We start from the raw sequence: 25,909 nt of genomic DNA on the forward strand, positions 1-25,909 counted from the left end.
TTAGATGTTTTACCTTTAACGGTCCAAAAGTGAAAAAGAATGTGCTGAAGAACAGTGTGTGTATATTTTTCTCTGGAGAAGTGTCACAATTTCCGATCATTTCGTTCCATTTTTGTTCAACGTATGTCAACTTCGCTATCGATTCGCTAGTCTACATTTGACTCTTATCATGTTTTGGGTGTTCTCTAACACCAATAAAATTGTTTTCTTGGCTAAAAACAAAGATAAACAAGCCTAAATTTACCTTTGAAAGATCTTCTTGTCAGCCGAACTTCCTCCACAAACGGTCCGCCATTGTTGATAGGCAGAGTAGTGCCCATGCCCGTTTCAACGCCCTCCCTCCTCCCGCCCTGCAACTAGCTTCCAGACCTAGCGCGTTCATCGATCGCAAGCTGATCGAAATCAATCTTCTCCTGAGTGCTTCTAGCGTTCCCTTTTGACTTTTGATTGCGATGGCTGCTTTTGTCAACTTAAACATTGCGCTTGATATCAAAAACAAATGACTAGACAAGCGAAACAAATGACTAGACATAGAACACAAGGGTCTTGGTGTAATGAAAATCAACTTGATGTATAAAAAGTACTGCTTGATCATGAAAAAATGCAACTTGAAGTTTTGTCACGTTTGGGCTAGCATAGTTGGCTCTTTCGGCGATAGAAATAATCGTTTTCCTTGTCTTCACAGTCTCGACAATCTATACGCAATTTTAATTGTTTTGAAAACAGAAGAAACCACATCAAGTCTCAAGTTATTCACACACAATAAATACAATTATAATTCACAAAATTAAATTAAATTAAATTACATTTTTTATTATTTTTTATACCTGATAAATAAGCAGTCAAAAATATTATATGTGTGTGTGGCTGTTGTAGTAGTAAAAACTTTCGAGTCAACAGCCACCTACACAAACAATTCATTATCTCACCGTCGAAAGACAGTTACAAACACTTATCTTACATGTGCTACTGAATAAAACTAAGTTTTGCTTTCTAACTGTACTTGCTAATAAACTCTTGATGGAATTTATTAAACCTGTCAAACATAAGTGTCGTTTCTTCCAGTGGAGGAATGATTGTTATCCTAGAATAAAGGAAGAAAAATAGACATTAAAAACGGGGCTGAGTAACATATCACTATTTTTAAGTAGAAAGCGATTTCTCATTAGGAGTTTACCAATTTGTCGATATCTAGATGTGCAAGGTACGTAATCAATGGTTAGTTGTTTTATCATACTCACGTTTATTTTTTAATAACTTTTTCCTTTTGCAATTCATTCGATTTTCTTTTCTGAAATATTCATGTCTTGGATGATGTTTATCAACCAACCTTAGTCTAAAGTACTAAAAAGATCTATCTCCAATCCTGCGCTCTGATTGGCTGAGCTGGTCTATTAGTGATCGACCACTTATTATTTGACCGATTAGTAGGTTAAGACTAAAGCAATTAGACCTCTAGCCGTCAAGGTGAATATTTACTAAAACAATTATTCACCTCAGGCAGTGCTCGAAGACTCGACTACTCGCGGCTTGGTAAATGTCTATGATGGGAAGTGACCCTAAGATATATCGATATAGATTGATTCTATCTGATCCGCATACTGGATTGGGATTGATCGATTTACCTGAAATGTGAAGTTCCTTCCTTCTGTCCAAAGCCACTTCCATGCACGACGAATATGCCGGTGTTTTCAAGAATATTTGAAACGTAAAAATAGTCCGGTTCTACACCAAGGCGCTGTTAAGGAATGGAAGTTATTTAATAGCCTGGTTCCTCCTGGAATAAATCTCTCAATAATTATCTTGTAAAGTCAGTGCAATAATTGAAACTTAACTAATAATCATAATCATTATGAACGAGGGATTCATGGTGAGAGCCCTAGCGACAAGAGTTTAATCGGTACCCAAAGCTGAGTCATTAGTCAGATAAATAAAAGTAAATGCTTTTCTTGCCTTTGCTTCGTTGATTGCCTTTGGGGGAAGAATAATTCTAGGAAAGGCGTACATTGCACCTGTAACTTTGTTGCATTTAATTCCCGGCAACGAGTTGAGGATGTTGGTCGTCATCACAGCTTTTTGGCGTAAAGACTCTAAAATAGTGTCTCTCTCCTATATGCAATAGAAGAGACATGCAAGAAAGTCAGTGACTTACTAGAAAATAATCATAAAATGTAAACTGTTTATAAAACTTTCATAGTAAAGGATAATTGTTTCATTAGGTTTTGTTATACTCTTATCTCCAGAGGTTTTAATTGACTTCAGGTAACGGTATAGGCAAGCACCGGAGGCGCAAGAAGCGAAAGGGACAGGTCATTTCTCTCACCCTCGCGTCATGCAAGACAGCTAGCGTCAAAGTAAGGATGAATAGCAAATGCACTCCAGGCTTGCCTGGTTACTCTACCATTGATCGCTTTTATCTGATTTGTATGTCATTTATGATGGAAGCTTACCTTGATAAACAGGTCGTAAGATTCTTCTCCAGGCTGTGGTGGTTTACACATCAGACTCATCGCAACCTTGAGATCAACAAAAAACATTCGCTAATTCCTCAAATACCCTTTTATATTTGCACGGTGAATAGATGGGTGGGTGCATGGGTGGTGGATGGGCATATGGGTGGATGGTGGAGGGAGGGAGGGAGGGAGGGAGGGAGGGAGGGAGGGAGGGAGGGAGGGAGGGAGGGAGGGATGGATGGATGGATGAATGGATGGAGAATGGGCGCATGGTTGGATGTATTGATGATTGGGTGCGTGAATGTATCTATGCCTTATCTGATCTAAAATGTTAGGACAAGCGCTCATTGTCAGCTTATTAAGAAATAGACCTTTCGTTTCTTTATCGAAACCATGTAATTCAAAGTATGCACCCCTGCAGCAACATCTACAACAAATGGTTTTTGTTCAGTGTTGATATGATTATATGAGGAGATTCAGGGTTTCCTGCTATGGGGAAAAATGTATAATCCCCTGAGCGTTGTAGATATTTCGATATATTTATATATTAGGAGTATTCTGTATCTCGTAGGTGGCTCTTTCAAAAATGGTTGGCGAAGGTTTTGTTGCACGCTGCATGCATGTAAATATGTAAGTAACTTGAGCACAGAAGAAAATATGCCTGACAAACGTGCAGACAAGTTATAGTAAGATTTCTTATTATTGTGGTCACCTTTCACAGATTCGTTCATATCGCCCATGCAGGGGTATCCTGCGTAGCGGCCCAAAGGGAAGGGAAGGGCAGGGTCTAATGACTGGGGAAGAGGGGGAACTGGGGAGAGGAAGACGAGGGGGAAACCCTGTCCTTCCCTTCCTTTTGGACCGCTACGCAGGCTAATGCAGGGGCCACAGAGCACCCCGAAAAGTGATGGGCTAAGATTTGGGAAGTGTCCCCCCCTCTTGTCTCACCCCTTCCGCTGCCCCTGCTATATTACATTTTAGGCTTGGAATACAACATACAAAAAAACTTTTACCAACCACTTTTGAATATCTAAATATGAAAAAAAGACAGTATTTGAATTTACCTAATACACGAATATAAACAATAGATATTTTTGAACTTTTGATCACGACACAAGTATTATTTACGTAGAATTTTCGATAAACGTTTTGGCCTTCTTCAGCATCACAGTGATATTAATTCAGTCAGATACTGAAGAAGAGCAAAAAAATAGTTGAAAATTTTAGGTAGATAATTATTGAGTTGTGATCACAAATGGATATCCATAAAAGTGAATAAAAGTAAGTTTAGCTTTTATGTTACATACTCTCCAATGTATCCTTTCGCACTACAGTGCAAAGATATGAGCTGCAAGTCTTTATACTCATGGCCCATGTCATGCAAAACTTTTTTACATGAATAAAAGGGGAATTCATCTGTGTAGATGTTTTCCTGGTAAACCTCATCTGCAAATAGTACAAGTCGGTTCTCGTGACAGAATTTAATTGCCTCTTGGATTGCTTTGTATGAAAACACTTGTCCTGTCAACATAAAAAGAGCCCAGAGTGAATTTAAGTGAACATCCGGACAGGACGTCCAACCAACAGCTACATTCGAAAAAAGCTAAAGCGTATGCAAATTAGTCGAAAACTGATATCTTGCAAAACTTTGAAACAAAATGTCAAAACGGTGAGTTCGACTTTTGTCGAACTCCAGTCTTCGTTTTAGTATACGTATATTACCACAGGTTTCCCAGTAACAAAGCCGACATTCTACGCCTAGGCTACCACAGGTATTCCAGTGATTATGATTCACTGCAACCGGTTGGTACGGTACTATGATATGAAGATGATCATATCACATGAAGAATACTTGACGCACTGGTTACCTGTCCGCTTTCGTGTCGAATTTAAATTAATTTATATTACTTTTTATTTTCTAAAAGGGCTTGCTCCATTCTACCTGGCTGAGCTTATTTCAGTTTTGCCTCAGTCTACGTATAACCTTAGGAGGAATAGCAATGGCACACTGTTAAGCCATCCTAAAATTAAATCATAAAGTACCCTGGGTGATCGCACTTTTTTGCTGGCCGCGCCTAAGCTTTGGAATGAACTTCCTTTAGACCTCAGGAATACTGACCTTTTTTCATTTCGCGCATCTCGTTTTTTACCCTTTATTTGCGCTGTTTTGAAAATTGATTTAAATAATGTCAGAAGTTGAATCCTTTCTATAACTTAATAATAGATTTTCACGAACGCGCGCTCTGGTTGGCTGAAAAGCTATGCTTTATCAGAGTATAGAAACATAGATATGACGTCAAAACCATGTTTTCTATACAAAACTAAATATAGAAAATACGTCACAGGAATTCGGCTTTTCAATTTCAAGCATTTTCACATTTTAAATTTAGAATATTCATTTATTTTTATCGAGAATTATGTCTTTCCTCTAAAAAAGGAAAATATGTCGTTTTGAAGCACATTTGATTCGTACTACATTTCGACGAGTAAAGCTTTCTTTCGTCTGTGCTGCGACTATTACAATGACCTTATTTCGTTAAACTATGGTGTTAGAGAAGTCAAAAAATGATTTAAAATTTTTTTCATAGTCTAACAAGAATGAACAAATCTATCGTTAGAAACTTATTTTACTTTACAAACTACCATCGTCAATTTTACGCTAATTTACGGTAAATTTTTTTACCGTAATTTGTTTTCCAATAGCCCGAGACTACGATTACAAATACTACCTACACTACTATAGTTCAGGGTCAACTAAAAAAACAAGTTTTCCAAGTATTGCACTGCTAGCTTTCTTCCAATTTTGAAGATCAAGATATTTTTCAGTCTCTCGGCTACTTGGCATTCAAAGTGTTCATAAGCTGGTTTTCTTGAGTGTTTGTACAGGTTCATGTCCATTTAACGATCTCAACTTTGAAAACGTTTTTCAAACTCTTCAGTATTTGAGTTTTCATTTCTTCTAGCAGTTAAAATTTTGCTAAAATTTACAAGCAATTTTCCTTTCTTGTTGAACAAATGCGATAAACCAGTTGTATGCCAGCCTGTACAGATCTGTCATTACCTGTCAAAACTGGACAAGTCAGATAGCCATAGGTCGCGTTTTTAGCCAATCATCGCATAGATCAAATTTGTTTACGTGAGTTTGACGACAGACAAATCTTTTTTTTTTTTTTTTTTTTTTTTTGAAATTTTACACTATTTTTTCGTAAAAATCTATTATATAAAACGAATGAAAAACTCCTGAAGCTGTAGAACACTCAAAAAGTTATAGAAATCACTCGCCTACAGCTCGTGATTTCTATAACTTTTTTTTGTGTTCTACAGCTCCAGTCGTGTTTTATCAGAGAACAGAACATAGCTAAGCCTGATCTATTTGTTAAACAAAGTATTTCGCTAATTCATGGAACTTTTGAGGCAAAAATGAAATGTTTTCAAAACATGCTTAGATTTTCATTGCCTGACTTGATCACTCTTTTGATTCAAAACAACAAATTCATAACTTTATAAAAATGAAGTATATTATAAGTATATATATATATATACACTCGATTGCAGAAACGTTGTAGTATACTTTATACAAATACCTAATTTATTCAGTATATTTAATGATATGCAAAACGGAAAAATCGCTTTATTTATTGTTTGTTTCATTCAATGACTGTCAAAATATTTTTTCTTGTCCTTTAGATCGTACAGATTATAAATCAGTTGGTTTTAAGAGTTGAAAATGGTTATTTTGCATTATGCATCTCATTAGATATTTGTATAAATGTATAAATGTATACTACAACGTTTCTGCAATCGAGTGCGTATATATATATATAAGTATATATATTATAAAATTGAATTTGACATGTTATTCTCAAAATCAATTCGAAATACGTCTTAGATTCTCTGGAGGTTACAAAGACGATTTGACATGTTTCAGACGGAGGTAAATGTAATAGATCCCAGCCCCGCGCGGACAGGATTTCTGTTTTTTGACCAAAAACTTGGATTTAGTCGCTGAGCTCGTCTATTAGTACGGTGACCCCCATTTCTTTTCTTTTCATTGTGAGCTAGATATAATATTCTTTGGATTTAGTGCGGAAAGAAAAAAAATCATAGTTAAAATTGTCATGAATTTTCAACATTTTTACAACTACAGGCATATAACTGCGCCGAATTACAAGCAATTTCGCTTCTAGAATTTACTTTTCACACTACTTGCAAAAGATTGGATGGATTTTTTATCTAGATATGTTTTCTAGACTCAACACCTATAGTTTAAAACAGTTTTTTGTTTTTCTTTATTAAATCGATTCGAGTAATTCGAATTTATTAGAGGAGGTAGATTTTCGGCAAAAACGCGCGGAAAACTGAAAAATCCCTCCTTTTTGAAGCCTTATATCTCGATAACCAATACGGTGACCCCCTTCCGTTTTTCATTATTTGAATACCCTAACAATGAACTTCAAATAACAGAATTTAAAAAAAATTCATTGAAGAATTTTGAAGATCCGGTACTACCTTAAGACACATTTGCTTACTAGGGCTTTCTTGCATTAGCCGTCATCATTAGAATTAATTTTCCTTTCAATTTTTCAATAACTTTCCCTTTCTCTATTATTGTTATTATTATATTTCATTATTATTATTATTGTTTATACTTATTATTGTAAGTAGTTATATATAGCGCACTTGAATATGTATATAGATTTTTGCGCTTTAGAAATTATTAAATTATTATTATTATTATTATTATTATTATTATTATTATTATTATTATTATCCAAGATGAAATAAAGTTACTTTTGACATATTTTTAAAGAACTGCTTATCCGGTTTTGACTCGAGTTTTATTCAGTCGAATCACGCTTACTCTACAGTTGAATACAAAAACTGACAATGTTTTGCGTTTCGTACCACAGACAATGTCTAAAGAAACGAGAGTCAAGGAGGGGGAGAGATTACAAGTTTATTGTGGGGGAGGGGGAGGACCACAGTAAATAATTCCCATGAATCCTCCAATACTCCCATTTCAATATTCCAATATTCCCTTTGCTCAGTCTTAGCCTCGATTGTGTACAATTGCGTTCTTTTCTTCAATATTAAGGTTCATTGTATGGTAAGGAACGTATGTACTACAGAACAATACGAGTTGATTAAAATGCCAGAGGTTTTGGTTGCCGAAATAGCTGATATTGAAACCCACAACCGAGATTATTCTCACTGGAAGCTCCACGCACGATGCCTCAAACATCACACGTTTAATTTGTTTCTCGAGAGGAATGCGTCCCAGGGGATTACATCTCACACTCCCATGTGCCTAGGACGAGCATAAATACCCTCTTTGAACCAGTTCGCAGGGACCGCAGAGCATATTGAAAAGAAGGGGGGGCATATTGAATATCAAATAGTTCGCAATTCGAGTATAAGGCCAGCTCGAGAACAAAACGAGCTTTCAGCTGCGAGGTCGTCAACACCCCGGAGGTCATCTCCCTATAACTTAGTATCACTCCAGGCATTGTTTGTGGGAGCTCTCAGTGAGAGTATATTAATGAAGGCTGAACAAAGAGACCTCGAAACTGGAGTATTCACAAACCCCGGGGGGGTACTACCACTCCAACTTGGGTAGGGGTGTGCCGCCAGGACCTCAAAACCCTGACCCTATTCCAGACCTAAAATTTTGATTTTACATACCCTACCCCAGACTAAAACTAAGAATTGTACACCCTATCCCAGACTAAAAGACGGAAAACACGGTTTTACAATCGATTATTACTAACATTTTTATTGTTTTTGGTCGGCAGAAAGCATAGCCTATTCGCCAGACAAAAACGACCAAATCGTTAACCCTATCCCAGACTAAAATGATACCATATCCCAGACAAAATGTCCAAAAATGATACCCTACCCCAGATCCAAAAGCCGAAAAACCATACCCTATAGGGCGGCACATATCCGTATAGCAAATATAGGGGAGTACCCCCCCGGGTCACAAACACTCTCCCATGACATATTTATCTTGTACGAGTGCCAAAATAGAATCGTGCTATATTTGAAATGTAGCTAACACTAAACGTAGCGGAGAGGAGGTAGGAGACACATGGAGGACACAAAAAGGAACAGAGGGATTTGAAAATGACATTGAATAAAACTCAGTGGCAGATCCAGGGGGGTCGAAGGGGTCCACGGAACCCCCCTTGAAGGTTTGATCTTTTAGGTAATAGAAATATGTCTTATATAAGTTTTAATTTAAAAAATATTAGTAGTAGATAATGTTGAACACGAAATGATAGATATTTGCTGTTATAATGTTTAATTTACCTTATGTTCCGTTACTAGATAGTAAATTAGGTGATTATAGACAATTTTTTTGTCAAACATCGACTAAACAAAAGAGAATCATACACAGTTTAAGAAACGGAACCCCCCTGGATCCGCCACTGAAACTTACAGATATAGTGAAAGGCCAAATGTAAAGTCACAAGACAAAAATCAGAATTTATATAATACCTGTTGGATTTCCTGGATTTATTAAGACTAGTGCCCTTGGAATGCAATAGGGTCTAGCATCGTCCAAAGCTTTTTTCAGACCGTCTATATTCAGCTGCCAGTCATTGTCCTCATCTAGGTAATAGGGAATCTGAAAAAAGGTGTATTTGACCAGTCCTTATGTTTTATTCACTGTTCTTTTATCAAAAACTGAATGAGAGTGCCGTTTTTCCATATCAGATATTAGTGAGAAAACCTTGAAACCCCAAGTAGAGTTCTTCGATAAACATACACTGAAGGAAATCATTGTATTCGATCAAACACAAACAGTAACTAACTTGTTAATAACATACAATATAATTTTACCATATATGAATTTTGTTCCAATATCTTAGCCGCATACAAGCTGTATTGAGGTATAGGACACATGAAGCCTTCTCTTTTATCACCATCCATGCCTGTTCTTAGGGCGCTCATGACGATCTGGTAATAAAAAGTAGAGTCTTTTGTAAGCCTAATGAAACCTTCGTAACGGGTTCAAATTACACTCTTTGTTTTTACAGTTGCTACTTTCTTTCTTCGCCATTTCTTCTCCGAACGTATGCACTCTTTCGACCTCTGTGTGTTACATTTCGTTACTTGTCTTTAAGTGGCTCAGGGGTTGACAGCAAATAATTCGTATTGTTAAGCCCTTTGAACACCTACTGCCTATGAGTCAGTATGATTTTGCCAGTCCCATGAAGTTCTCCTTAGGGCCTTAGTATCAGGTTTGAGATTTTGTCCTTAACGATGTTTAAGTATGTGATGTTAAATCATGACTGTGTATTGCTGTGGCTTCTGGCTTGAGTTTGGGTTGTTGAATTTGGGTTGTTAAGTTGTTTAGTTTGGGTTGATAGGTTTGGGGTGTCTAGGAAGATTATCTTCTGGTGAGTCGGGACTTTATCAGCTGTAATGTTTCTTGTAATTGCAGATAGGAGTCAGGTCTGCTTCGGTCCATTCTCCGGCAGAGGATGATGAGTACAGTGAGACCCGCGAGAAAAGTTTACTCTTCCCTTTGTGCATTCGTTCCAACCCAAACATGACGTGGTGCGTAACGCCTACAGTATACACATTCACATACAGGTGTGCGATCACTCTCGTGGACAGCAGTCATTTTCGGCTACTCCATATCCCATTGTATATTCATAAGTTGCAATTTCAAGAACTCACATGTAGTTGTAGTACTTTCTGAACAATGAATACAACAAAGTCCTTACTTGAATTGCTACTGATCCTCCATTTGTCATAAAAATGTTCGATGGATCAGACGGATAACCATCTCTTTTGAACATGTACTCTGCGATGTGCTTCCTTATTACCAATAACCCTTGTGAACTGGTATATGAACCTTTAATCAAATTCATATTTATTTGATTAGTTTATTTGGCGGTAAAATACTGACATTTGAAATTAAGTTATTATACACTTTAATGACTATCTCGCTTTTGATTGGCCGAGAACCTTCAGCCAATCCCTGACATATCGAGTGAATTTGTAGGTTTTTCTACAGGTAATACATTTATCATGTCAGCGTCACTTAACATTACAATGCAAATTGAAATTAGAATACGTTTGCAATATTTTGCAAAGAAAAAATCAAATATTTTTTATTAGTTCCAGTTCAGACGTCAAGCTTTTGTCAAGTCGAATCTAATATTAGCATTTTATACATGTTAAGTGCGACGCCTGAACCAATTGATTTCAACAGAAGATTTTAAAAAATTCAATTCGATTGAGCCAGTCCCATAAAACGATCAAAGTTCAACGTAGACGCGTACTTTCGTAGCGTCAAATGCAACGACTCCAGTATGGAGTTCTCTGTTTGCTCAGGGTTAGCCTCGACTTTGTGCATAATTTCCTTTTGTTCCAGCGAAAGTCAGTGGAATTTCAAAGAGTTTATAATGTTGAAGTTGTATATTCTTTACTTTACCGTAGCCTCCTCCGCAGGCGTCTTACTTTGCTTCGAGCCTTTCTCATGCTTATTTGACGGGCTACCTGTGGTTCGTGCATTTGGGAAGCATGCATGGGTGGCGAGGTGGTGAGAGCGCTGGCCTCTCATCAATGCGACCCGGGTTCGAGTCCCGGCGTTCAACTTCTAAATTCCAATTGGAATTGTAGTGGAAGAAGAGCCACTCTGTGGAAATGTCACTGCTAAATCCCGCGTTTATTTTGTTTCTTTTATTATTTATATAGATACTGATACGAGGCAAAACCAAAAGTACATGAGTCTATAATCAAAGAACACAGCGGTAACTTCGAAAATGGACTATAAATGCATAAATTATAAAGACTCAATATTACAGCAGCTATGGATAAAAATGCGCCCTATGGCGAACTCGTGGATACTACTTGCACTGTTCAGAGATTGGGCTCCATGTGCTCTTCTTCCAGTTTTACATGGTATCTCCTCTTATTTACCACTTTTTTCGTCATTTAGCCGTCAAAATATGTTGTGTACTCCCACGGCTACGCCTCGTGAGTCTACAACATTTTGTCGGCCAGATGTTCAAAATCGTGGTAAATAAGAGAACATAACACTGAAAGCTGGAAGAAATTGGTTAACTAGGCCGATATTAGGATAACAATTGATGTTAAAAAATCTTTAAAATTTTTTGTTTGCTCTACCTCCAGCTGATCTGAAAAAGTGACGTAGGAATGACGTCACTGCAAAACTGAGGTGTCCTGAAGGCTGTGAAAATTGACCAGCAAAATTTATAAACCCGTCCACCATTGCTATAAAACTATAAAACTCAGTAATTATTGTGTTACTTTTATCAAAGGCTTAAATAGTAACGTTATCCTTTTTCATTTGGTGGCCTGGATTCATGATTTCAAGAGGAAAAAGGAAAAGGCGTTTGATGTTGAACCGCACCATCACGTGATACTGACCCTGCACAATGGACCAAAGCAAGTATGGCTGAAAATACTTATTTCCTTATTATTTTTATGTATGAACATTTTGAAAGCGAAAACTTTCAATCGATGACCAAAAACCATGCGAATAAATATTTCCACGAAGATAGAGTGCTCACACTAAATCCGTGAAACAAATACTAATTTTTAGCACTAAATAGTTATAAATAAACAATAGAAAACAAAGGATTCTGCATGAAATAGTACTAATTAGTACTATTTAATGTTCACGGTTTTAGTGCGTGCACTCTATATAGTTAAGTTACTAGACGATAAATAAGAAAGCATGAAAAAAGGCAATTTCCTTTTGAATAAACAATTAATATTAATCATATAGGATTAATTAACAAATAAAAAGTATTTTAGAACGTTTTTTAGGGTTAAAAACTTCTATATTCCTGCATAATATGAACAAACGGAGCAACGTTTCTTTCTCTGTGCAGGGTCAACGTCGCATAACAAAGGATAAAGTCGAACAAAAACCTAGAACAATAGGTTTCCCAACCATTCCGCTCCATTAACTGCGTTCAAATATTGGTCTAACATGCCATCCAAAACACCAAAGTTTGATGTCTAATAATTTACATATAATTTTTTCCCCCCAAATATCCGTTGTTGTTGTTGTTGTTGTTGTAGTTGTTGTTGTCGTTGTTATTATTATCATTATTATTATTATTATTATTATCATTATTATTATTATTATTAAAAGAAGAGAGAAGCTACAGAAATACATGTACCAACAGGCAACTTGCTTTTGAAATTTGTGAGAGAAGAGCAGGATATAAGATGCAGATAGTGATAATAGTGATAACAGTGATCGTGTAACTACCAGGATGACATGTCTCGAATTTCGGGACCAGATCATGTGGTAGGGACTGAAGAGCTTTCGGGGATACTTTACTGATCAATACAATAGTACCACGGAGAGCAAGGTTCTAATCTCTTTCGTGATTTAATGTAGAATGATCGTAAACTGCAAATACAATACGAGAGCGAAACTTACTAAATATTTGAATACATTTCATGAAGCACTTAAAATCACTATATAATCTTGAATCAAATTAAAGCTACCACTGTGAAGGGCTAAAAGGTACTCTAGATTCGATTTCTATTAAAACAGATCAATATTTGTATATATACTAAATGGGTTATGAAACTTTGCTAATTAAGAAAACTAATAAAATTGTACTTACATATCGGTCCCGTTTGCCAAGGGCTACGCTTCTTTTGAATTTAACGCACGCAATAATACACTCAAAACACTAGGAAAACTAGGAAAAACTAACTATTATAGGACGATGCTAAATTACTTTTATATGCGCGTGGGGACGCTAAAGAATCAGATTACAAATCAAACACAAACATTAAACAGGAACTAAAAACAAATAATCCAATAAAAAGGAGTTTCGTTGTCTATTACAGATCGGATACCTGGAAGTATGAAGGAAGTAGAAGTAGAAGTCTGAAAGTTAATCTGTGATGAGAGGAGAGCTAGAAAAGCATGTTTGGAGATGCAGAAGACAGTGCTTTTCAAGAACAAGACAATGTTAAGGAAAGTTATCTCAGGGATTGTCCAGGGATAATAATAATATTTAGCAAACAAGCTGACAAATGTTTGGTTCTTTGCCCCATGTCCAAACACGGGAAATGGCCTACATGCTAAAAGTTTACTAAATTTACTTTGTAATAGCATTATTACCATACTGAGACTCCAACCATGAACACTTTAAACATATTATTTGTCCTAATTTTTTCATAAAGTTCAATCAGCAACCTCCATAGAAATGAGGGGAACATACAATCAATCTTCAGGCGCCTTCCATTATGCAATCACATCAAATGAGGGAAAATATATAATTATTTAATAGATAATTCATTTTTAGCTCTCTTATGTGATCTAATGCATGCTGGTGCAAAAAGTGCAAACATTCAATAATTTACAGAAATAAAACAAAATAGTAAAATTTAAGAATAACTTACTCATTGTGTTACCAGTTTTGTGACTAAGTATTTCTTTAACTCTGTTTTTAACATCTTGGGGAAACCTTGGATCACTCATTAGGATCTCTGGGCACATCAACAAAGAAAAAACCTGGAATAAGGAAAATACTAGCAAAATCAAAATATAATCTTTAAAGAGGATTATGGGCATTGTTCAGTGCATCCTTTCTATGCAAAAATTTAGTGAGCATGCTCTCATTGTGATGAAGTCATTCCAATGTTTTGATAACCTAAATATCATGAAAATTAATTAATATCTTTAATCTCTCATGATAGGGCATCCTTTTTTTTATTTTTGTTTTTTTAATTACTTAAGGGGGAAAATAAAAAAAACTGATGATGGGATCAAATCAGATTACATATTTTGTGCATAACTGGAATACAATTTTCTTGAACCTAAAGGCTCCAAGTCCACACGTAACATTTTATATTTCTAACTTTTTAACACAAATTTTAAAAGCTAACTAATTATTTGGTTACTTTTAAAGTTCTTTGGAAAATAGTAAGGGTCAATTGATTTTCAGTAGAGTATGGCTTAATTATTTTTGACAGTTTTCCATGTCACATTGTTCACATGTTTTTACTGTAAAAAGGGTAAACTTCCACGTATTCTGACGGCTAAATGTCGACGACAATGGGAACTTTTGCCCATGAAGATCCTTAAGCTTTTGCTAATTTTCTATTGTAATTATATTGCAAAAACTTGAGAAATGTTTTTGAAAGTACTCAAACAATAAGCATAATGACAACTAGTAATACTGAACCATTCACCTGTCTCACAAATGTAATAGGCTTTTGTCCTTGTAGTCCCTGTGGATCTCCAACATGTTGTATAACTTTATCAAATGGTTTCTTTATACCCTTTAGAAATTAGAAAGGCATAGTATTAATGTATTGTAGTAAAGAATTAAGAGCCATACACTGTAGGTATGAAATTGATGCTTTACAACCCTAGTTATAGCTACATGTTTGAATTAAAAATATTGTAAATCTTCCTTTTCTTCAGTATAAAAAGTATTGTGTCAGGCTGTAGTATCCTAGCAGTATATATACATTGTTATAGGCATTGGAAAAGCTGTGGTGTCCTATTAGTGTCCTGCACTCGAGTCCTTGCTGTTCTATAGATGCTATATATTGTAAGCTGCACGGCTGCTACTAGTGCCTTAATATGCAGCCCATAAAGTCCTCCACTGGTCATTAAATGTAAATTAGTGCATTGAGACGTGTATAAATGCGCTATCCAAGAACCTCCCATTACTATTATTATTATTGTCCTAGCAGTAAAATTAGTATTGGGAAGGCTGTGGTGTCCTAAGTGTTCTTATGCCTTATGTCCTTGCTTTCATAACAGTATAATAAGTGTTGGGAAGGCTGTGGTGTCCTAAGTGTCCTTGTTATACTGGTAGGACAGAAAGGGGTAGTGTGAAGAGGACTGCTGCACCAGTTTTTTTTTTTCACTGTCTTTTTGTTGTTGTAAGGTTTGAATTTTTGGATATCAAGAAAAATATGTCTGTAGATTTTAATCAAAAAGATTACAGAAGTTTTGTGCTGTGTCCTGTTGTTATAGCTTGTTTTTGGTGTCGTACTGGTATTAAATTTGAGAAGCTCAAGTATTCCAAACAGATTGAGCCATCACCATTCCCCAACCAACTGCATGAACTACCTATATCAAAATGCACGTGATGAGCAGTCTAGGTCTTATCAGAACTGCCATATTGGAATATTAAATTGTAGTAGAAATCTAGAAATCTGGACCTCGTTTTGAAAAATCCTGGATCTACCACTGCAGAGCCTTCTCAATAGTTATTTAATTATCAACCATGTCTATTATACTGCTAGGACAGCAATAGTTAACCACAGCCTTTAGCCTTACTACACCACAGACAAAATATGACGTCATCACACATATCAGAAAACTATCTATTTCACAAATTAGTATTTTTTATGTATGAGAGTAAAACAAAAAAAGACCTCTAAGAGATTTTATTCCTTTCCATAGTGACCGTAACTGGTAAATATGTAAGACCCTACTTAGGGACTGGTCATTTATTAGAGAGCGGGGGGGCTCGTGCATTTTCATTTCCTATGGCATATATAAAGTAACATGGCCACAAGAATGAGAACATAAAATAACATGACCCACTCCCAACTCAGACCCAACCTGGGCCTAAGAGTCTTGTAACACGTCGATTTCCTTCGCTATCTTGCATCTTCACTCTGACGATAGGTCACTTAGGGCACTAAGTCTAACATCCATACACCTTCAGTTCTACCTACACATGAGCTCATCATACAAACTTACAAGCAAATTATTTTTCAATATGTCATATCAATACCGGCCCCTTCACTCGTGCCACAGCTATATGCAGCATATTTCCCCTATTCCCTGTGTTACCTTCAAATCCTTACAAATTTCATATTTTCCTATATGTTCTCTTCCAATCTACAATACTCGTACAATCTCATTCCCATCCATACATTCTTACTCCTTAACATTTTAGACACCGAAAACCCTTTCCCCTCTCCATTTGCTTGGGTCCGAAGTACCTTGTTTTCCATAGTATTTTCGGATTCACTTCCGAGATTCTATGCTTTAAATTTGCAATGAAAATGTTAACTAAATAGCTTTATACACTATTTCAAACCTGAAATAGTTGACTAAAAACGCATGACCCCCAAAAATGTTTGCATAATTCCATGCAGCCCCTCATTTTTGGTTGAACAAAAAGGCATGGCCCCCTCATATGGCCCATTTGCACTAGCCCACCCCCCCCTCCCCTTCTAATAAATTATCGGTCCCTTAACGTGCGAATATGGCCACCCCATTTTTTATCTTAGTTTAATTACTCTTGTACTCAAAAGCTAGCTTTTTACCGATTATAAAAGAAATTTCATCTACTAAAAACAGCTTACATTTAGTTTACAAATAACTTTCATTTCAATATTTTACCTGAGAGAGCTCTTCGACGATCTCACTACACCGTAAACTTAGTGGTCCTCTAATAGGGTAATCTATTCTCTTGAAAGCTGGATTGACAGTATCAACTGTGATTACAGAAGAAAGATTATCGGCCATTTTTGCCTATTAATATGACTGTTTCTGCACAGCAAGCCCACAAGCAAGGTACTGGTTATGTATTGAATTTTGTAGTTATTTATAATGTCCAATAATTTTTATGTGTGTTCTTTCTACTGCTCTTTGTCTCTGTACACCGGCCAACCTGAACAGCGTTTTCACTCATGTGAGAAGGCAGCCATAAACAATAGAAACTTTCTGCACAGTATTTGCATAAAAATAGAGTTCAATTCCCGGAGGATAGAAAATGTATTGTTTTGGTACCCCACATATGGCCGCTGTGACGTCACGTAAAAATGAAGCGTGAAGCGAGGTTGGGCTTTCTGTGGTAAGGGGTTTTGTTCTCAGTTTGCTCGAAGTAGTTTTGAAATACAATTTTCAAAAGTTTTTTTCCGTCAGCTTTTTCAAATGCCGTTTCAAAATAAAGTTTAGTATTTCGTTTTCGTTTTCATTTAAAAAATTGCCTAAAATGTGTTTCATTTTGTCGTCCGAAGCTGTTTATTTGCTTGGCAACTCGTGCACTAAAATTACATGTAAACTCTAACTTAAAACGCCTCGAAATGTCCCTCGAACCCTCGAAACGGTATTTGAAAGATGTCTATTTGAAACGTGTTAACAAGCGCTATTTAAACCGTGGGAGTTAGCCTTAAACACCACAGGAAGCCCACCACCCAGTCCACGAAATGAGAGTCTGGGACGCCTGTGGTTCAATGTTCGATTTGAAATTTGATGTCAAAGGGACCAAAAGGAATCACTGACAACTCAATTCAAAAATTTAAAGTAAGTGTTTTTTATACAATACAAAGATATGAGGCTTATTTCTCGTTGTACGAAGTGTTTATGTATTTATTTATTTAATATATTTCGTGCATAAGAAATACCTTATACGTACAGAACGTATACTGACGCACACCGGTATAGGTATAGCCTTAATAATATAATAAGCCTAGCTAAATAATGAGTTTATTGCCAACCTAAACATTCATTTTTCATTTAATAGTTTTTATTATCATTCGTTTAGAAACACTAGCCTTAAGTTTCAGAATAACTTGGCCACGGCTTAGCAGCAAAAACAACATGGCGGATACTCAGTTGAGCACACCGCTTGCCGAACTTCGATGGGTCGAGAAACGTATTTATACTGATTACCATGACTGTCCATCACAGTATTTCAGCATGCCTTATGTTCTCTTGAGACCGTCTGTTTAAGATGGTGTACAGTGTAATAGTATTTACTATAGGGACTTTTAAAGTGCCTATCACCCTTTTTTTTTTACTTTTTCATATCGAAATATAAGCTATTCTAAGAAACCTGTCGAAAGAATTTTTTGATTCTGACGCTTCTTTCTATTTTTTTCGAGCGGTCAAAAGTGCGAAAATAGGAAGATTTCAAAATATGACCGAGCGAGAGGGGAGACTGGGCTAGTGACGTAGAAGGAGCAACACGCTCTTCTTGATTTACAAAGAAATGTATGGGATGCTAGGGTGGATACTGAAGACGTCCTTGCGTTTCTTGGGTTTTTTTAGAAGTCCTTGGACTTTTAACTACTTTCTTGGGCTTCTATGAGGAAGTTAATTATCTAAAGATTCCATTTCCAGTTCTCATCAAGATTCGTAGCCTAATTTACTGGTATATTAGTGAAGCGAACACAACCTAGCAAAGCAAGCGAGGTGACTGAAGTGAAGTGATTCCGACCCGATCACAAATATTATCTCATTGGCTGGGAATAAAACTTGTCAAAACCTTAGTAAATACACCAAAAGTACAGCAGCATAGATAGAAATTCCTACCTGGAAATTCCTAGAGTCGTTATAGTGAACCGAAGTTGATAACAGGTAACATTTTACTTGCCATTGCTCGAACTGAGTCGTCTTCGCACCGGATCGGGAATTTATTCCCGGTTTATTAAAGAATAAAACAGTTTTGGTGATTGTGGTAACATTTCAGTGGTTATTAAACTCTTAAGAAGTATTTGGTGCATTGCTAAAAGGGCTGTAATGAATGGTTGAGACAAAATTCCCGTACGATTGACACAATATTTTAATTATTTGCTACCGTAGAATGCTCTTCAGATTTCTTACCTTTATCGAATTTCCCTCAATAGACGATCGTTTTATCTTTAAAGATAGGTATGGCTAGATACTGTGAGACAGGATAGAAAACTGATAGAATAGAAAATATTATATTTGACTATGAAGTGAAACCATGTTGACCTGCAGAGTAACAGTAGACTGATGATGCGAAGTGTCACGCACCCTTACATGTAGTTCCTCGACTGAACTACTACAGTATAAATATATAATGCAATTCATGTTTAGATATTTTGAAAACTGTTAAGCCATCTACATTGAAAAAGATTTTGTGAACTACCTGGAGTTATTTCATTGTTTCTGTTATTTACATTTGATGTTTCTGATTTGGAAACGACCTGGAAGAATTTTGCACGGCACGGACTCACATATTCATCCATAAATACATCAGATATTAATAAGAATAATGCTAAAAAATTTATGACTTAAAGGGTGTAGGTACATGTAGTGCTCAGAGTTACTGTATGTGAAATCTATAAGTTTTTGAAGCTAATTTATTACACTTGATTCTGAGCGTGACAGCCTAATATGAGGTTTTCCCTAGGTTGCGTTTAACTTCTCGCTGCTTTTCTTTTTCTTAAAATAATTCAAAAATAATATCATTTTTGAAGTCTGAAGTAATTAACATCCTCTAACCAGAAAAATGAGGTCTTTTGAAAGCGTATAAACGGCAAATTGGTCATAAATACCAGTGAAATCTAGAGAGAATGAGGAAACATCTAAACCCAACTTACTCCTCTTACGTCACAGCCCAGTCCTCTAAGTTTTCATTTTACGCGGCCAGAGTCAAAGAAATGCCTATTTTCGCACTTTTGACCGCTCGAAAAAAATAGAAAGAAGGGTCAGAATCAAAAAATTCTTTCGACACGTTTCTTAGAATAGCTTATATTTGGATATAAAAAAGTAAAAAAAAAAGGGTGATAGGCACTTTAAAGCTTCTCCAACTCATTAATAATTCATTCAAATAGATGAGTTGGTAGCCGGTAATTAATACAACTGTAACACCATACACAACCAGATTCCAGAGGATGACACCATGCGATATTTTTATACCTTAATTTGAATCTCTGTCCATACCCATTAAAAATATAGAGTGCTTTTAGTCTCACTGTTGAATAGGTGACGTCAACTAAATTAGATAAGTTATTTACTATTTTAGCTGACGTCACCTAAATTTGAAACTACAAGTAAACAGCTACCGAGATCAGGGGGAGAAACGATGATAAAAATGAATGTCTATTCACTTATTCTCTGGTAAAACAACCCCCCGGATTAGCATGACCATTATTTGGGATGTTTTAACTATTTTAGGTGACGTCAACTAAATAGTTATCTAAGTTAGATACATTTACTTAACTATTCAACAGTGAGAAAACAGATATGGGGCAAGGTTTCTTAGAAAATACCCCTATATTCCACCAGCCCCTAGGCCTACTGGTGCAAAATTGTTAAAGAGTTGAAATAACAGATCACAAAAGTAACACAAAACAGTAGAGTGCACACACTAAATCCATAAAACAAACTGAAAGACAAGATCTTAGTAACATGTATAGCAAATAGGGCATTTGATGATATTTTAACCTTCTACAAACTCTTACTGAAATACTAAATCAGCATCTGTCTCAAGCTTGAGCTTGCTGCTACAGTTAACTTGACTTAAAAGTTAATTTATTTAAACATGCAGCAATAAGATGGAAATCAAGTGATGTTCATTTGTATGCTAACAGAAACTACAAGCAAAACTGACACTGAATTGATGTGAACTTGTACAGGCTATTTGATAGGTGAAGAATTGTATGTAATAATTATTGGCCTATTACAACTCATGTTTGCTAACAAAATATTACTGCATTTTTGCACTTTTATTATATGAACTATAATATTTTTCTCTTATTCTCTCTACTCCTTTATAATAATTGAAGCTAACCATCTAGCTGTCTTTTTTGTGTGGTTCAAACAAAAAACAATGTTTATACTGACTCAGTTTGCTTTTTTAGACCTTTAGAGTCCAATACTTTATTGAAAACAGCTCTTTACAAATAACTCTAATGCTTCCAGGAGGTTTCAGAACATTTTATCTATCTACCACTATTCCCCCAGGTACTGGGGCAAGGATTTAAGACCCCACTTTCCCCCACACCTCCCTGAGTATAGCCTGGGGTAACCCCCCCCCCCCCCCCCCCCCCCCCCATCCTCGTGGAAGCTGATGACAAGTGCATTAGTCATAAAACCTAGTCCATCCAAAATCACTAACTCGCCACTATAGACTATATATAGCAGTATATATAATACATAAGCAAATATTTACCTCATATATTATTGATAAAATGAGTTTGAAAAGCTATTTTATCAGGGGTTCCAACCAGCTCTGGCTGGCCCATCAAACACTTGTAATCATAAATGCTCATTTTTTATATTACTTATAAACGGTAACTTGTTGAAAAAAAGGTTTTCGATGATGCAGAAACTGGAGTGGATGCCCAATTCTCTCCAGCCAGGGGCTCACATATAGAAACACTAGCCTTAAGTTTCAGAATAACTTGGTCATGGCTTAGCAGTAAAAACAATATGGCAGATAGTGTATTGTGATTTGGGAATTATACAGTGCCTTTTATTTCTATGTACATATTCAGGCGTGTACAATCATGAGGTGGTTAGTATGAATCGTAGGTAGTGAGTATGGTCAAAGCCAGGGTTTCTTTACATCCTCAGTGGTTCTTTTACGACCCTCTGATATTGGTTTAACCAATATAGTAATAATGAAATGTGGAGAGACCAATCCGACATTTAAAGTGGTCATCGAGCCACTTGAATGTCTTACCATTACAAAGGCAACACTTTCTCCTCAGTTATTGTAAGACCCTGAGTGTTGGTTCGGCCACCATGTATTATACCATTTCACCTTACTACTTCATGTAAGACTACATAAAATGGCACTATTCTGTAATAAAAGTTTGGGTTAGGGTTTCAGGACATTAAAATCAATCATTAATGATATCACTATTAATAATCGAATAGTGCCATTTCGTGTAGTCTTACATACATAACAAGTACTATCCCAATTTTCCGTCACTTAAGGTCTGATTGCAATAATTCTAGATTTCAAATGAAAAGCAGAAGCAAGGTCAAGTATTATAAGTTGTCTGGTGAAGATGATGGTTATGTAGATGCTCAGGTAAATTATGTTATTAATAATGCATTTCGAACTTCACATGAGCCGAACCAAATTGAAACAATGGATAACAAGGCGGTCTTCTTTGATGTTAATATTTTCGGCTCATGCGAAGTTCAACATCTTTCAAATTCTTCACTTTCCAGTTGACTGTTGCGAATGATTTAGTCTTAAACGAGGCTAAACCTGTACAATTAAAGTTATGCTTTTCCGAGGGAAGACTGGGTCAAGTTTTACAAAAATCACAATATTTGTCGATTAAGAAAAAAGGGGGAAAAAGTGATATTTAGGGTAGAATTTTTACTTAGTATATGAAAGGAAAATGGCCAAACTGTGTAAGTTCCATGATTTTACTCCTATGCGCAGAAAAATGCGCAGTGCAAAACCAGGGAATTACCTTAAGGTGACGGGACTGTCTACTTTGAACGTTCGATTTTAGCCCACGATGTGCGCGCGCTCAAAAACCGCTGGAAAATCTACAAGATTTTATTAAAGAACCATACGCGTTTTGAGCTTCAACAGGGCAAAACCCTCAAATTTTGCACAGGACTATTTTTTAATAGCTTATTCAAAAAAACTCCTAAAAGTCTAAGTTATAACAACTTTTGATATTTTTTAAATATGACGAATCAATGTATTTATTTGTCTTTTTGTAGAAAATATCCACGTAATATTGTAGAATGATTGACTAGCCGTGATTCGTGCAATCATATAGTCTGCAAATAACTATTTTCTTAATTTTTTCTAATCACTTCCGATGGCGCAATTTTTGCTCCAAAAGCTCGCGCGTAGGCATCCATTGAATGCCGATTATCTCGAAAACAAGCTCGGGACACCCCATTTTTCTTTTCGTATTTGGAATCAGCATTAAATTTCACTTTAAGAGAATATAGTTTTAAAAAAAGTTTAATTTTTTCCCAAAAATAGGCAGTCACCTTAGAGAATTTGCACATCTGAAATTTTAAAAAAAATTTTTTTTTTTTACTTTTTATCAAAACTATTATATTCGGGGGTTTCCCTTCACTCGGCCTGTACGGAATTAGACAATCAGCGAACATTTTGTTCATAGCCCAATATTTCCTTTTTTTCAGGTTTTCGGCCCAATAAACAATAGTTTTATGTAACAAAACAGTAAAACAGCTTTTTCAGTGATCCGTTCAGTAATAAAGCAAGCAGAACATGATGTAAGCACGAAAGAAGTGTAAGGAGGAGAAGCACGAGACGTAGTGCTCTCACACTTCTTGAATACTAACGGCGCTTCGTTAGTGCTTTATTACTGAACGGAGCACGGAAAAAGCTGTTCTATTATATATATGTATATATGTGTGTGTGTGTATATATATATATAGTTACTAATTTTATTTCGGTATTGAATTTATTTACGCCAAACGAAAGACGGTGGCATCAGGATCTAGCAGCACTTCGTGCGCTCGGATGGCGTCAGCACTGTGCTCCGTTCACTAATAAAGCACAGTTTTCGACCAATCAGCGCGCACGTACATTCCTAACTATATAATAGATAGTAATAGGAACTAGAAAGTCATAACAGTTCGAACTGGATTGCCTTCCAAAGGCATTCAACAAATTGAAGTCAAAGAAAGGTACGGGGATGGCTTTTGGCTCCCTGCATCAAATAATGACATTTAAAAATAACACTATTTATGGATTTACAGATAATAAGGGGGTGGTGACCAGGAAGGCATGTGAGTGGGGTTTGTTAGGTCTCAGTCTTCCTCGTGGTTAAGGGGAAAAAACGTGCCTTCCCAGGTCAGCGCTTGCCAAACCTCTAGCTTGTGTCAAATATCCAGAACACTGATTACAAACGTTTTGAACATTCTCAAAAATATCAACATGAACTCTGTCAGAACTGAGGGGGGAGGTGTTGTTTGGGAAATTCTAACAGTTGGACTTTTTTACTCTGCAGTTTATTAAACCTCCTCCCAAAGTTCCATTGAAGGCCATATGTCTCGCTGCTGTTCTGTTTTCAGTTGGGACAATTCTCTTGGTTGTTGGATCTCTTTTATTTACAGGACATTTTAATGTCAAGGTAAATATTTTTTGGGTTTAGTTTGTTGTTAGGAAGAAAATCAATGCTTTAAAGCTCCCAGAGCCTTTTGTATATCACAGTACAGAGGTGTTTTATATTAGTTGTATTAAGAAAATTAGAAGGATTTTGCGCAAGCTAAAATTATACTAAATTTCAAATATTATACTAGTTATGAACTTCTGACCATGGCTATTGGAGAGCAAAAAGGCGATCGTCGTTTAAAAAATAGTATCCTTTTAGGGCTTATGATCTTTAGCGAAACGGCTTATTTTACTATATAAACGGTCCATAAAACTGTTTGGAAAAGTTTAATTCAGATTGTTTTCCTTATTTAAACGTATAGACCTTTTTGGTAATGTTTTCCCATTTCAGACCACGTGCCATTCCCTTGAGAATAAGATTCTTTGTTTTAGGTGTATCCATGTGTCTTCTCATGTGCAACTGAGCGCAAACCTTAAACAAAGAAATGATACTCTAGGGAATGACATGTGGGCTGAAATGGGAAAACATTACGTCAGAGCCGAAGAGGTCTATTAAGCTTTATGTTCAAGATTTAATCTAATGGATTTGTATTTTCTATTCATTATAGTATGCTGACAGAACATATCCACTTCTTATCCTGGGATCACTTATGTTTATACCAGGTTTTTACCATGTTCGTCTGGCTTATTATGCATGGAAAGGCTATAAAGGATATTCATATGATGACATTCCTGACTTTGATTGACATAACCGCTGCATGTACTTACAATAATCAACAATTACAAAAATATTTATAGAATATTGCGGAAAATACTAAAGGTACTAACACACGGTGCAACATTGCGCGCAACATTGCAAGCAACAAATTTGAATCGGGATAACACACATTGCAACAAAATCACGCAACATCGCTTGTGTCTGCTAGGTTATTAAGATATTTGGTCAGCAGTTATAAATTTGGTGCAGGCTGATTGGCTGGAAATTTCAAAATGTTGCAGGTAATGTTGCAGCCATGTTCACATGATGAAATTTGTTGCGCACAATGTTATAAGAGTAGAGCGCGATTCAACTTCAGATTTGTTGCATGTAACGTTGCAACAAGTTTAGGTTAGACACGCTGCAACAATGCTGCTGCGTGCAATGTTTCACAGTGTGTCAGCACCGTAAATTGCACTGTATTCAAGTATCAACTTGACGGAATCAAAAAGTAAATATTAGTTTGTAATATTTTGTAATGTTTAAGTTATATGTATATACAACTCTTTTTAAAAACGTTGAGTGTTGAATACTGCATAGTATTACCAGCATTATTATTGAAGTGCTACCCGTAAAGCATGAGGAAAATGATAAAAAAAGAAGATATAGATAATGAATAAATAAATAAATATTACTGCACAGTAAGGTAGTGGTTGATGGACGAGGAGAAGGGGTTAGGTGGTAAGTGGGTTGAAATAGTTGAGCGTACGAGACTAGATATAAGGATATTATGGATATAGTGTCGTAGATATGTAGCAATGGTACAGTAAATGATAAAGTACATCGTACAATGTACATTAAATTTAGAATAAAACTAGCGTTGTGAGTGAAGGCAACGTTACGAAACATGATATAAACTATACTGTCATTCATAATGATGAGGGCCTTCGTGCCCATCAGCA

At 36.1% G+C, this 25,909-nt stretch overlaps 2 protein-coding genes and 1 long non-coding RNA gene across 4 annotated transcripts; 2 read left to right on the forward strand and 1 right to left on the reverse strand.

Annotated features, from left to right (window-relative positions):
• Positions 1–792: 792 nt before the first annotated feature.
• On the reverse strand, positions 793–17,223 carry LOC116298070 (alanine aminotransferase 2). The gene is made up of 12 exons (XM_031706415.2): positions 16,834–17,223; positions 14,655–14,744; positions 13,863–13,974; positions 10,187–10,317; positions 9,297–9,413; positions 8,952–9,081; positions 3,761–3,974; positions 2,780–2,880; positions 2,451–2,524; positions 1,954–2,109; positions 1,626–1,738; positions 793–1,084 (listed from the first exon to the last, which is right to left on the reverse strand). The coding sequence occupies exons 1-12, from the start codon at positions 16,957–16,959 to the stop codon at positions 994–996; spliced, it is 1,455 nt and encodes a 484-aa protein (XP_031562275.1). The 5' UTR covers positions 16,960–17,223; the 3' UTR covers positions 793–993.
• LOC116298071 (uncharacterized) lies at positions 12,709–13,617 on the forward strand. The gene is made up of 2 exons (XR_004197301.2): positions 12,709–12,972; positions 13,305–13,617. It is a non-coding gene; the product is annotated as an uncharacterized LOC116298071 (long non-coding RNA).
• Positions 17,224–17,630: 407 nt separating the features above from the next.
• LOC116298060 (transmembrane protein 230) lies at positions 17,631–25,824 on the forward strand. Of its 2 annotated transcripts, none has more exons than XM_031706402.2 (4): positions 17,631–17,739; positions 22,150–22,225; positions 24,147–24,269; positions 24,859–25,824. In XM_031706402.2, the coding sequence occupies exons 2-4, from the start codon at positions 22,157–22,159 to the stop codon at positions 24,994–24,996; spliced, it is 330 nt and encodes a 109-aa protein (XP_031562262.1). In that variant the 5' UTR covers positions 17,631–17,739; positions 22,150–22,156; the 3' UTR covers positions 24,997–25,824. The 2 variants fall into 2 exon arrangements, with proteins under 2 accessions (XP_031562262.1, XP_088884603.1); XM_089028477.1 differs by lacking the exon at positions 17,631–17,739 and adding an exon at positions 18,233–18,795.
• The last annotated feature ends 85 nt before the right edge of the window (positions 25,825–25,909 follow it).

The sequence above is a fragment of the Actinia tenebrosa genome, unplaced genomic scaffold, assembly GCF_029948245.1.
Source record: "Actinia tenebrosa isolate PJP-AT-01 unplaced genomic scaffold, QUT_ActTen_1.0 PGA_scaffold12__29_contigs__length_12842862, whole genome shotgun sequence".
In the NCBI taxonomy this organism is placed as follows: Eukaryota; Metazoa; Cnidaria; class Anthozoa; order Actiniaria; family Actiniidae; genus Actinia; species Actinia tenebrosa.